At 42.6% G+C, this 13,916-nt stretch overlaps 2 protein-coding genes and 1 non-coding gene across 3 annotated transcripts; 2 read left to right on the forward strand and 1 right to left on the reverse strand.

Annotated features, from left to right (window-relative positions):
- Positions 1-997: 997 nt before the first annotated feature.
- On the forward strand, positions 998-1,069 carry trnac-gca (transfer RNA cysteine (anticodon GCA)). The gene has a single exon. It is a non-coding gene; the product is annotated as a tRNA-Cys (tRNA).
- Positions 1,070-1,464: 395 nt separating this feature from the next.
- Positions 1,465-5,406, reverse strand: dcaf7 (ddb1 and cul4 associated factor 7). Its single transcript, XM_071900920.2, has 7 exons — positions 5,056-5,406; positions 4,594-4,752; positions 4,221-4,332; positions 3,966-4,084; positions 3,594-3,803; positions 2,918-3,035; positions 1,465-2,807 (listed from the first exon to the last, which is right to left on the reverse strand). Exons 1-7 carry the CDS (start codon positions 5,191-5,193, stop codon positions 2,635-2,637), a joined length of 1,029 nt encoding a protein of 342 aa, XP_071757021.1. The 5' UTR covers positions 5,194-5,406; the 3' UTR covers positions 1,465-2,634.
- Positions 5,407-6,385: 979 nt separating this feature from the next.
- Positions 6,386-12,751, forward strand: ccdc47 (coiled-coil domain containing 47). Its single transcript, XM_071900922.2, has 13 exons — positions 6,386-6,454; positions 7,712-8,010; positions 8,148-8,249; positions 9,420-9,594; positions 9,786-9,907; positions 10,000-10,065; positions 10,223-10,324; positions 10,520-10,630; positions 10,820-10,905; positions 11,028-11,086; positions 11,200-11,309; positions 11,445-11,612; positions 11,720-12,751. The coding sequence occupies exons 2-13, from the start codon at positions 7,720-7,722 to the stop codon at positions 11,798-11,800; spliced, it is 1,473 nt and encodes a 490-aa protein (XP_071757023.1). The 5' UTR covers positions 6,386-6,454; positions 7,712-7,719; the 3' UTR covers positions 11,801-12,751.
- The last annotated feature ends 1,165 nt before the right edge of the window (positions 12,752-13,916 follow it).

Below are 13,916 nucleotides of genomic sequence, written 5' to 3' on the forward strand. Positions count from 1 at the left end.
CGTTACAAGACACTCACACGATACAGGAGTGACACACAAGGTGCGGGACAAAACGTAACAGGATCTCACATGTAGTGCAGATAAGATGCACTGGGTGACAGTAGACAAAACAAACACTCTACAAGTACACACTGCAAGTATGTAAGTCTACACAAAATACAACCAGCTTGATAAACAGCAAAAGATGCATGAATGACAGATGTGGAAAAAATACAGTTAAGGTGATAGAAAGCCTGAATATCTTTATCAAAATCCTTGTGCAGATTAGCAGGTCAGTCAGTCTAGGGTAGTGTGTGTGAGTGTGTGTGTGTGTGCATGTGACATTGATGGATGATGTGAAGAAGCTTTCAGTGATGAATAGATAAACTTTATTAATAGATAGATAAACTTAGAGTTAGATCTGTAGAGTTAGACCGGGACTGGCTGTGGCACACGATGCAGGAAAAAGATCCTCTGCTGGGTCTTCTTGATTAGATTGAGCGTTTCTTCATCTCTTTTGAGGGGGTTTCAGATGATTTTGCTCAGGAATTTGAACATCTCCACTGTGCTCCTAGTAGCGCTGTTGATTACCGGGGGCAGATGGGCCTGTGGGTCCTCATGGAAGTCAAACCTTGTTGCTGGCAAACCAGTTGGCTACCTCTCTCGTCGTCATCTTTGATTAGGCCCACTAAAGTGGCGTCGTTTACAAACTTGAGCAGCTTGACTGAAGCTCACTGGAGGTGCAGTCATTGGTGTAAAGGGAGGAGAGGAGAGGAGAGGGGAGAGCACACAGGCCTGTGGGTCATTATGTAGATTTCAGGGCGATTGTTGACCAAGAACACGTTGTTATTTACAGCAACCACCTGGGGAAGGAATTTCAGGGACAGAGACCTACACACACACCTATTCAAATCTAAGAGGTAACGTTTGTCTTAGAGTTTAGTTTGACCTTTGGTGGAAAAAATTAGCCTTTTCTTGCAGGTTTGAAGTGAGAATGTGACATCCTACTCTGTGTGTAGGGGGTATAGCTCAGTGGTAGAGCATTTGACTGCAGATCAAGAGGTCCCCAGTTCAAATCTGGGTGCCCCCTTTTCCCTCAAACCCTTTGTCCACATGGCTCTGACCTTCTGCTGTTTCCAAACCATTCAGCAGGACAAAAACAACAATACTGGTAGCTCACAATGTCAGGGGGGCGTAGTCTTTGGCAGCAGATCAATAGGAACTCAATTCAATGAATGTTCCCTTGTCTCTGAGGTATATGCATAATGTATAATGTTTCCACCTGGGCCTGCAGCCATTATGCCTGGAGAACACTGATTAGCTATGTGCATCATAACCTTGCTGTGACTACATCTGTGGTTGCTATTGAAGACAGAAAGTCGTGTGTTTCTAACAGCACAGGAACACAACATAATGTGGTTTATCATTAATTTTAAACCGAGCCCAACTAAATAAAATAATGCAATGACAGGTTACTTCCTAAGACATGGAGGAATACAATTTATTAGTAGAGCAAATTCAATAATACAAACTTTATGAAAAAAGCTACAACATGAACACTTGCCTTACCAATATCTTAGTTAATATATTTATATGTATGTACATTTCCCCTTGTACTGGCATGCTACAAGGTCTTGACCTTTAAGTATTGAAAACAATAGAAAGAGAGGCAGACGAAGAAGAAGACAGGGTCAAACAGCTGTTTCACTTTCCTCCCATTCCACAACTCACTTCTCACACAACAGAAGATGCAGTTTTCCCAAGCAATGTCGACTGAAAAAAGGGAGAAGAAAATCATCGGGGGGCCAAAGGCTGAACGACATTGCTCTGGTAGGTTCTGAGTCTTATTTGACAGGGCATCATCAGCCGAGCTATAACAGAAAGCCAAAACACACCATATGATGACGGACACCACTGCAGTGACAATATGAACCCCTCTCCGGTTATTTTACAATTCTCAAAGTTGCACAGGTCACAAGGGACAAAATTTTTAGCCTGGATACAATCATTTGGAGAGAGGATACTGAACACACACCCATTTGAAAATTTAACAGTTCAAAATTGCCACAGGAGTAAATAAGACTGTAATATATTGATACTTCAATCACCGTTAATATGGTATGAAAACCACAAGAAGGCTACTGAAACATTTTCCTGAATATTAGAGAGGTCATCTTCCACCGACTGATTCGTGTCAACCTTTCAACTCAAACATACCAAACACCTCTGAGCACAACATCTAAAACCTTCATGATAATCTCACGGCTGGCTGAAGTGAAAACTCACACCAAGAAGCAAGTAAAACAAAAAAAAAAAATTCTGTTCTGATTTTCACCGACGACTGCCCAGAGTTCAAAGCGCTGACGCACTTTACAGCTGCTGTGCAGATAACTGAACGCTACCTTGTAAGCAAAATAAATATGAGCATAAAATACATCTGACAGAAGTACGACGGAGTAAAGACATGGAAGAAAATGTAAACCGGGATAGTGTGGAGCGGGGTACGGGATACTCCAAAAACAGTCCAGAAAGTTCGCTCGTCGCCACATCCTCGTCTTGAAAGCAGCGGGATGACGACTACAAGATCTCACACTTGAAAATTAAGTCCAGGTCTGAAGGAACGGCCCTCTCTTCTCCATCCAAGTGTCCGTGGGTTTAGACACGCAGGATCTCCAGGCAGTTGTTGTAGCAGATGGCGATCCAGTCCGGCTGCGTGGACGCCCACTGCACGTTGTTGATCTCCCCCTCGGCGGTGTAGGCCAGGATGGGGTCCTCGATGGCCCGCGGCATCTGCTGGATGTCCCAGATCAGGGCCTGGTGGTCGTCCGCTGAGGGAGGAGGAAGACACGCAGAGCGGGTATTAAAAGAATTATTCAAGACCGGGGGAGCAGGGGATAAAGAAAACACAACTGATTAACAGCGGGGAGTTTGAGCCCACCTGCAGTGCAGATGTGACAGGAGGAGTGGGGGGCCCAGGCGATGCCGTTCACACAGGCGCGGTGGTTGTTGAGCCGGGCCACCGGCGTGCAAGGCACACGAACATCCAGGATCACCACCTAACACACAGACACATCAATTAATGCCAAAGAAGAAACACAGGGTAAACACTCAAATCAAAGATGCTGAGAAGTAGCTGGGTTTCCATCCAAGTATTTTCATGGCAATTGTGATTTATGAAATTAGAAAATATGAAATAAAACTGCAAATTTCAATACAATATCCTCAGTATTGAGAGAACGTTTTTATGCTTGCTTACACCGGAAATGTTTTTATGTGATAAATGGCAATGCAAAGGCATTTTGCAAATAAATAATAATGCAGGCTTGGCATAATCGCTCCGAAAAATGGTTTATCTCACTGCAAAACAGTTCAAAAGTGGCTTTGGGATATTTGGAAATGTTGTCTATAAATTATAAGAAGCTCAAAGAACTGAAGAATCTGATGCCAAGTGCGTTTCTTTGCTTTTGTCTTTGGACAGCATGAAATATGGCCCAAATTAGCTGAGAGGAATAAACAATTAAAATGACTTAAAACTTAAAACAACTTCAAATTTGGTTGACAGTTGGATGGAAACACAGCTCCTGACAGACTGAACTGCTACAAGGCAAACCGACCTCCATGCCGTCCATGGCCATCGTGGCCAGGTAGTTGGGGTCCTGCTTGTTCCAGCAGAGGCGGAGCAGCGGGTGGTGCTGCGGGTCTTCATAGATGATGGTGCTGTGCTCCAGGTGCCGCAGGTCAAACATGCGGACGGAACCGTCAGCTCCAACCGAGGCAAACATATCCCGACCGCCTCCCGCACGGCTGAACGCAATGTCATACACCTATACAGACACACAGAGACGACGCTGTAGAGACTCTCCAGGCTGTGCTTCCACCACACATAAGTAAACATCGCACAAGGTTCCTCTTTGCATTGATAAATCTCAGTTTTGCAAATACATAAGTTCAACAGTCATTTTTCCACTCTTTGAAGACACACACACCTCTTTGTCATGAGCAATGAGCTGGGTCTTGACGTGTCCAGACACCAGGTTGACCCGTCCCAACACCTGACCCGTCTCCAGCCCCCAGATAGTGCAGGTGGTGTCAATGCTGGAAGTGCCTGCAGAGTGAACCAACATGTTAGAAATTCAAACTTGACGCTTGCATCCCTAAAAGAACAATAACGTTAAAAAAAAAAAATCGCAGCACCAACTCCACACAACATCTCTCCTAATGTCAGACAGTGATTCTCTTACCCAGCAGATTGGGATCAACTTCATTCCAGTCAAAGGAGGTGAGAGGAGCGCAGAAGTCTGAGTTCTTGTTGTTATTCAGCAAGCACTCTAGACGTGTTTCTGTGTCGCTGACCTGACGGGTAAATTTAAAGGATTTAGTAGTGAGCTAACCTCTACCAGTAAATGTAATAAGTTAATCAAGCAGAGTTCAGCCGGCCATCAAAACAATCAACAAATTGGCGTTATCCCCACAGCATTAACAAGACTAGGTTCACATGACTGCGAAGGAGATGTCTCCTTTTCTCCCTTGGCGGTGCAGTCACAGACTATCACTGTGCCCACTGACAGGCAGGAACTGGACAACAAAATCACGTCCAGGGAAGACATATCATACCCTCCAGATGCGCAGGTAGTCCCCACTGGTGGCAAGCAGGTCTGGGTAGACTCCCTTGGTGTCTGGTATCCACATGATCTTGGTAGTGGGATAAGGGTGGTCAAATGTGTTCCTGCAGATAAACTCTGAGCTCTCCTCCTCCAGACCCACCAGCTGAACCTGTATAGAGGAACCAAAACAACCACTTATCTTTACATCAAGACTAACCAAAGGAGTGTTTACAGGGTAGTTTGATAATCATATAGTAAGTTAACAGCAGCAAGCTTGTTGTACATTTTTAATAAAGGCCCAGTGACCACAGTAGTACTTGTATGTGCTACTTGAGAATGATAACAAAGGGCACAGTCAGTCTGTGCTCCTATGCCTTGGCTCCTACGCAGGATAGCCGTGGCAAGGCAAGCTACCGTTAGCTAGCTTAGCTGCCGTTTTTAACTGATAAATGATAATATCCACACCACGCACCTTGTTGTTGTATTCCTCCACAAAGCTCCCTAGTGCCAACCGAAAGCGTTTGTCTGGGCGGACGCTCCAGTTCATTGCATACACCGTCCATGGCGCCTCGTATTTGTAGATTTCTTTTCGTTTGCCGTGGAGCGACATCCTCCTCACAGTTGTTGTCTAACCAGCTAGCAAGCTAACTATGAAATCAATAGTCTTGCAAGCAAACTACTATGAATTATTTTTAATTGCAAGAACAAACATCAACAAATGTGGCTGGAATGAGCATTCGATTAAACAAATCTTTCTTCAGACGAAGATTTCTTCACAGTTTAATTAACAAAGACTCGCATTGCTCGCTGAGATCTAAACTAGTGTCAAACAAGCCAGAATAAAAAACAACACTTCCGGTCACAATTTTCAAAATAAACCCATGGACTAACAGACGTTGACGTATTTCAGGTTATACAAATTGTTAGCATATAAATAATGAATGACTTAAGGGTGAATCTGTAGTAAATCAAAATACATTTGATGGCTTTAAAGAGTTCTAACGCTCAAATAACGTCGTATTCTTTTGCATATAATGAATTTAACGCGAATCTCATTTTTATTTTGAAAGTAAAATCGCTTAACGTCCGGCCTTATTCTGGCCAACACTAGCTGACTTGACGCATTTAACCCGCAAGCAACCTAGCTGCGCATGTGCGTATAGAGTCACTTGCCCAGTTGAGACAAATAATTGCTTCATCTGTGTTTAAAGACAAGATAACTCGCAGTTCATTCAGAATGTGAATCGGAGCAGAACACAGTTATAATCTGTATCGTTCTTAATGTCTGTCTCAATCTCAGGTCTCAGTTCAAGTTTTCCATTTCTGAACAAGCTCATTCAGCAGCTCCACCGCGATCACAAAATGTGACTAGGGGGACAAAGAAGACCACTAGTGTCGACGAAGGGTAGTGCATACAGAAAATGTCGGTAGTTAACTAAGCTATACTGACTTATACCACCAGTCTATCATACGATGCCACCCTAGCATCCTACAACACAAAACTCTAAACTGTAACGTTAAATACAAACAGAAATTTTATGAAATAAAAATTCTGTATTTCCTTTGGACCTTACTTGCGACTCGGTAGAACAAAGAATAAATGTATGTTAATATGATTACAAAATAACATATGGCCATATGTAAAAACTGTTTTTATTTCATTTTATTTAATTGTATTTTATTTTATTTTGTTTTATTTTATGTAGCTAGCCCTTCACCCCACACTGACCGGTAGTAGCTAGGAAACGGAGTGGAACCAGGACACCGCACAGATTTCTGGGTAAAACGCTGTCAAATCTTCATCACGACTCGGCTGGGGCTGGACGGTCAAGACAAGCCTAGCCAACGTCGCGTTTCATATCATACAACAGGTAAGCTGCTGGTAGAGTTGGTTTTCTTTGTCTAATTAAGATTCGTCTGTTCAAGTTGTAATGAGAAAAACGTGTGTTTTCTCTTCAGGAACATGGTTGGTTTAGCTACAAGCTGCCACGCTAGCTAGCTATCGTTAGCATGCTAAAGCCAGATTTGCAAGTAGCTAAAGTGAGTGTTGGGGGATGGGACGAGTGGTGTGAAATGATTAAGGTTGGGGTTTAATGTTACTCGTGTCATTACATGAGTCCCCACTATTAATTGTGGCTTAACTGCCAACGCATCAATGTAGCAAGTTAAATATAGCCAACTAATTTAGCCAGTTAGCGTGTGTCGTAAAGCGTCGGTCATCGGCTAAAGTTAGTTGGGCTAGCTAGCGACAACGCTCTGATGGAAAAGTCGTCGAATTCAGCCACACACAGCTCTTTAACACTGGCTCAGCCGTCTTCACGGCGCAGTAAAGTAATGCTGTATCATTATAAGGCAGTTTGTCTTGATATTTAGTAGTTTCTTATTATTCTAGTCGGAACAGCAAAATGTTGGTGCTGGTGATAACGAGTTTGAACGAGTCAGATGTGCTGAGACATGTAGTAGATGTTTGCTAACAGTTGCACAGTTGTCAGTTGAATTTCCCCTTTCTTATTTTCTTTATTCTCTAGTAAGCCTTGGTCTATAAGGGTCTGTCTCTGGGGTTTTATCACGTGAAGGCGTGCTGTGCGGGCAAGGAAGAGACTCTGGATTAGATGGTTACTGTAACATGGAGCGATGTAATTTAGGCCCTCTCATATAGAATAATTGACGACCAACAGTCAAGGGAAATGTGTGGGATTTTTCGTCTTAATCAAACATGCTGCATTGTCAACAGGGTTTTTGCCTACAATTTCTCACTTTATCTACCCTTCATGAGTTTAACACATGTACTGCAATCAAATACTCTAGTCCCAGAATGATGCAATGTAAAGGCACTCAGTTCTCATTTACGGGAGGCTGGTACAACAGCATGTTATTACACCTAACCCTGCAACATATACAAATGGGCAAATTTCTGAACTTGTTTGACCTGTTCATGTTACTTTTCCCCTTCCCTTCTGTTTGTGGGAAAACTTTTTTTTTTTTTAAATCCAGTGTTTAGTATTCTCTTTTTGCATGTTGACCTTCTGTATTTGACCTTCCCTGTCTTCTCAATCCACCCTTATTTACCTATTTACTCCTCCCATTACTTCAACTGTCTTCTGCTCTGCTGCCCCATGCTGGTGTAGGTCCCACCATGCGGAGAGTGAACCTCCTCCTGATACCCACCCTGCTCCTCCTCCTGGCCCTACCTGTGTCCAGGGGGCGCTACAATGATGACTTTGATGACGGGGAAGACCTAGCCGACTTCGATGACAATGACTTTGCCGAGTTTGAGGACATGAACGAGGATCCCGCCGCTGAGGCAGAAACCGTCCCTCCACCCAGAGCGTCACCCTCCTCACAGCCCGAGGAGGATGAAGATGAAGACGAAGCCACAGTGGAGCTGGAGGACGGACAGGATGGGTTTGACGACTCAGAGACACAGGCACGTTGTCCTGTAGTGCTGCAGTCCAACTTCTGAGCACAGTTCTCAGTTTCAGTTTGGATTCGTCATATTACTTAAGGTATTGCAATAATTTAACTAAATAGCAATGCTAATTCATTTCTCACATGTTTCTTTAGGATCAAGATATATACAGCAAATATGACCAAGAGGAGTTTGAGGGAATTGGGGACATGGAGAAGACCAGCCATTCCTTGAAGGACCCTCTCATAATCCACACGGTAAGCCTGGCTTATTGCTGAAATCCCCCCCCTAAGCTGCTATCTCACACTATCTTCTGTTAGTTGTGAATTGTACAAGCTGTGAATTTGCACCGGATTTCTGCTGGCTGCATGAGCAAAAAATACTTTCCTGTTCTACCTGTAGCATTTTTTGTAGATGTGTGTATGTGTGCCGGGTCATTTTGGTTCTGACCCAGATTCAATCTTGGGCCTGTTGCATGATATATGGGCAATTTTGTTGTAATTGCAATTGTTATTTTGGGAGTGCTGTGCTATAAGGCTAGATGATTTGTTTGGTTTTTCATTGGATTTACATTTTGCTAGCTGAAGGAGCAGTTTTGCTGCCGCAGGCATAAAACTGCGAGTGATCGCGACTATCGGAGCCAACAACAATTATTTTGTTTGATCGTTATCATTGTTTTGTTTTCACCTTAAGAATTTTCCTAGTCCCTATTAACTTTCAAATAAAAGCCAATATATTTGCAAATTAGTCAAAGTTTATATCCTCCTGCCCACTGTCATTCCTACAGACACTGTTTCGGTTGTGTTGTTTTTATTCCAAAGATAAAGTTTTACAGCATGGTGTTTTATTTCCTTTGTACATTAGGTTATTAGATTGCTGTGTATGCAGACATCAGCTGTAACGCTGTGCAGTCTGTTGGTGTCTTCCGAAGTGGATTAAAAGTCCGGCCTTTCTAGTGTGCACACACAAACCTTTGAAAGTTTACAGATGCTCTTTTCCCTTGGTCCGACATTATCGTTGCAGTGTAGCTCAGTGAGCAACATGGATCTCATTGCAAAGCCACATATGACTTCACTGATCAGCACATTGTTTATTTTTAAGTGTGTGACCTATTTATTTATTTCATGTGCTTAGTTTATTACTCACTTTCCTTAAGGAAAAACTAAAATTAAATTGTTAATACAATTATTAGTGAGATGGTAATCGTCATAACAGAATTTCCTGATCGCACTCAACCACCACAGCTAAATGGATGCAAAAGAAATGCAGATTATTCCACTGTTTGGTAGCTGCTGAGGAATTTTGCTGCTCAAGTAGCATTCAGCATCCACTGCCTGTTTTCATCCTAAATCAAAATCACCTAGACTAGAGCATATTGAGACTGATAACCGTTGCCATGGTGATGACAGCCTGCTGTTTCTCTGCAGGTTCCTGCACATTTGCAGAACAGTTGGGAGAGTTACTACATGGAGATCCTGATGGTGACTGGTCTGCTGGCCTACATCATGAACTACATCATCGGCAAGAACAAGAACAGCCGCCTGGCTCAGGCCTGGTTCAACTCCCACAGAGAGCTTCTAGAGAGCAACTTTGCACTAGTGGGTAAGTACTCACAGCTCCGGCTTCTCTTTCCTCATTATATAACAACAGTAATGTGCTACTACTGTATGTGCTTGTGCTTTGTCCCTGGTAATGGCCAAATTGGTGATAGTACGAAAAAAGGACGGTTGAGTCACTATGAAGCAAATCTTTTGTTGGCTCTCCTTGTCATTAACTTGTCTGTATCATATCAGGTGACGATGGCACCAGTAAAGAGGCAGTGAGCACTGGGAAGCTGAACCAGGAAAATGAACACATCTACAACCTGTGGTGCTCCGGGCGTGTGTGCTGTGAAGGCATGCTTATCCAGCTCAAGGTGTGGGAGTTGAGTTATGTTATGTAGGTGTGTGTTGGTGTCAGTGTACTATGTTGGATGTACATTCATGTCATGCATCTTCTCCATTTCAGTTCCTGAAGAGGCAGGACCTGCTCAATGTTCTGGCCAGGATGATGAGGCCAGCCTGTGATCAAGTGGTAGGTACCAGTGAAGCAGCAATTAAATCAGTCAGTTAGGTGAAAAGGAAATTGCAGATTAATGGGCTGCAATAGTGGGCTTAGTGGGTTCTAAAAACAGTGTTGCAGTCCAGTTTATTTTCTAACCAACAACATGTGTCCATCTGTCTGTCTGTAGCAAATCAAAGTGACTCTAAATGATGAGGACATGGACACATTTGTGTTTGCTGTGGGCACCAAGAAGGCCATGGCCAGGCTTCAGAAGGAGATGCAGGACTTGGTAAATATCCTACACAATTTCTCAAAATCTGATTGATTAAATCTGAAGCTATGTTTGTTGCAATATTGTATTATGTTATGACACAAATACACCAGTTTGTTTGTAGTTGCTGTTCTCTCATTCTTTGAGCTGTCAGTCATAAGCGCCTGAACATGACCTTTTTTCTTAATTTTGATTCTTTCTCACTGTCCACAGAGTGAGTTCTGCAGCGACAAGCCCAAGTCTGGGGCCAAATACGGCCTCCCAGAATCCCTGGCTATTCTAACAGAGATGGGCGAAGTCACTGATGGAGTGATGGACAGCAAGGTGAGACTCGGCCTGCTACACTATCCCATGTATAGAGTTGAGACAAAAAAAACTACCGGAGAAAATCATCCTGGAGTACAGAATAGGGTTGTTATTAGGGGTTCATTATTATTAGTATTTATGTTGTTTGGCCTCTTCAATGCTGCGCTCATTCTAACATTCTGTTTTGAACTGTTTTTATCTTTTTAGATGGTACATTTTATTACCAACCATGCTGACAAGATTGAGTCCATCCATTTCTCGGACCAATTTTCTGGTCCAAAAGTTATGCAAGAGTAAGTACTGGTTACATTTTTTTTTTTTTTTTTGAACGGTGTAAGTCATCTAGCTTTTTCTCACTGTGTATTGTTATTCTTATCATATATGTGGTGCTGAGTCTTACTGTCTTGTGTTTCAGGGAGGGTCAGCCCTTAAAGCTGCCTGAGACCAAGAAGACGCTGCTGTTTACATTTAATGGTGAACATTTAATTGTCTCTCCCACAAAACCTCACTTTAACCCATAACTGATTCTTTTGATTTTATCAATATATTTAATGTATACTGAACAATTTGTGTGTGTGTGTGTGTAGTGCCTGGCATGGGCAACACCTCTCCCAAAGACATGGACACTCTGCTCCCTCTCATGAACATGGTGATCTACAGCATCGACAAAGTCAAGAAGCTCCGCCTCAACAGAGAGGTGAGCAGGATCCCCACCCTCTGGTCTGATGACACCGCTCATAACTCTCTGACCACTCTACTTTTAGTTCTCTCTCTCTCTCATATAATATCTCACCAGTGTGGCTATCTGTCCCTTTATCCTCTCTGTATCCAGGGCAAACAGAAGGCTGACAGAAACCGGGCTCGCGTGGAGGAGAACTTCCTGAAGCAGACTCACGCTCAGCGCCAGGAGGCAGCCCAGACCCGCAGGGAGGAGAAGAAGAGAGCTGAGAAGGAGAGGATCATGAATGAGGAGGATCCTGAGAGACAGCGGCGTCTGGAGGTGTGAACGCTGAAACCCCAAGAGATTCAAAGAAATATGCTGTCATCTCCAACGATACACATGGGTCTAAAGCTCTTTTGGTTTTGTTGTGGTTTTCTTTTTTATAGGAAGCAGCCCAGCGCCGTGAGCAGAAGAAGATTGAGAAGAAGCAGATGAAGATGAAGCAGATCAAAGTGAAAGCCATGTGAACAGGGACGACCACTACAGGGATCGGGACACAAGCACACATGGAAGCAGTGCTCGGCTCAGACGGTTTCTACAGCTTCTCTCACTGCAGTTCGCAGCTCTGGCTCTCAGTCTCTCCAGCGCTAAACAGACGTTCCCAGTATTTGGGTGTGTCAGGCTTAGCTGTTTCTGTCCTCACCTGGTCCATTCAGCGTGGCTTAACGTTGGCTGCGAGTCAACTGTCGGTGTCAAGTGAGAGGGACTGAGGACTCTTCAGCATCAAATCTGTCGCAACAATTCATGCCAGTTTGTTTTGTTTTTTTTTCTGTTTGACTATCTTCCGCAAAAATTCATCGAAGGTCTGTTTCAAAGCCTCATAGCTCAGTGAGTTTTTTAAACTTAATCTACAGGGAAGGAGCGAACCATATGGTGGTAATAAACGGCTCACATTTTAAAAGGAATGAAAACATATGCTGTGGTTTCATTAAAAATCTGTTAGCATTAATATAATCTTAAATAATAAACGATCAAGGAAATTTTAATTTATATCTATTATGGGATTGGATTCTCACAAGCTATGTCTGTTTCTGATGAATGTCCGAGCAAACATAATAAAATGCACTGGAAACTATTGGAAAACTGTGTTTCGATGTGTTTTTAAATTGTACATTTCAAGTAATAGTGTATTTAGTTTAGTCCCCAAATTGATTCGTTAGTAGCCAACTGATGACTGCTGCATTATGTATGAAAACACACAGCAGCCTGCAGGCCGTAGCCACACAGAGGCCGGTACCCAGACTAGTGTTAGGATGTCCTGGTAGCTGTGGTTGAAAGGGTGGGAATTTATAAGGGGGGCCAAGAAGCGGGTGAGGCAAATGCTAAATTTAACTTTCCGTGTCAGCAGTCTCTATGGGGGCGGCTGGACCAGATTGGGTTACATCAGTGTGGTCGTCTTTGACCAGTTGAAGTAGAATACAATGAACCCTCATACTAATGTAGCTGTGGAGAGGCGTCAGGCTGATCTGGATAGGGAGGAGGAGGACGGCAGCTTTCACTTGACCGTTCAGATGTATTATGTTGCCTAATATAATGTCTTATAATATCCTGAAATGTGATTGTGGAGGCAAGATGTGTCAGACAGGTCAGTTTCCTAGATTGTAGCAAGAGAAAGTTAAAACTACAATACTAATAGAGACGGGACGATATGCTTATCTCAGGATACGATTCGATACGCGATATGATGTTCACGATTCAATACAACCACGATACAGTGCCATGAATAAAACTTCAGTGACAACAAAGACTGACTGTGCAGAATTATGTTTATTTCTGAGACACAGATCTTTCTATCCTAACCCTATCCTATCAATGGTATTGGCTTGCTAGAATGTAAACAATGAAAAATGTCATTACAAAGTGTAAATAATAAATTTGGGATTACTACAGCAGAATAAAATGGAGCTGATATCACGATTCATTTTTCTGCCCCACAATAGGCTACACATTGTCATATTTTTGTTCTGCAATACATTGAATTTAAAATATATAGTCCCATCCCTACCACTAGTACACCACAGTCACCTCTAGGATTCTGGATACAGCCCTTCCTGTGCAGCCTTGAAACCAGAGATGCTTATAATATCCCTGAAAATGTGAAGAGCTTGTGATGCACACTTGCACATCTGCACTGTGATTCTAATAATGGTGCACATCTGCACAGCCTGCATATGTTATGTATAGAAATATGTAATATGTAAACATGTAAAAATGCAGACATCTGTTAACCTGTTAATCTGTTAATCTGTCAATCTGTCAATCGTCACCAAGGCAAGAAATCTTTTCCTGTCTTTATTTTCAGTATGTTCATTTTATTGTATTATCTTCAATATGTTCTATTTGCTCTATTCTTAACTATATCTATATCCTTTATTCTTATCCATATCCTTTATTCTTATCTATATCCTATTATTTGCTGTGGCAACGACTCAGTTTCCCCAAGAGGGTCATTCAGGTTTCATCTTATCTGTAACTCTGGCATACCTCTGAACTTTTATTTCTGCAGGGTTTTAGTAAAATAATAAAATTAGAAGTTTAAATGACACCAGATCCACCTTCTCTGCTATGCTGCAACATTGTGTA

Source organism: Centroberyx gerrardi, chromosome 7 (genome assembly GCF_048128805.1).
Source record: "Centroberyx gerrardi isolate f3 chromosome 7, fCenGer3.hap1.cur.20231027, whole genome shotgun sequence".
Taxonomy (NCBI): domain Eukaryota; kingdom Metazoa; phylum Chordata; class Actinopteri; order Beryciformes; family Berycidae; genus Centroberyx; species Centroberyx gerrardi.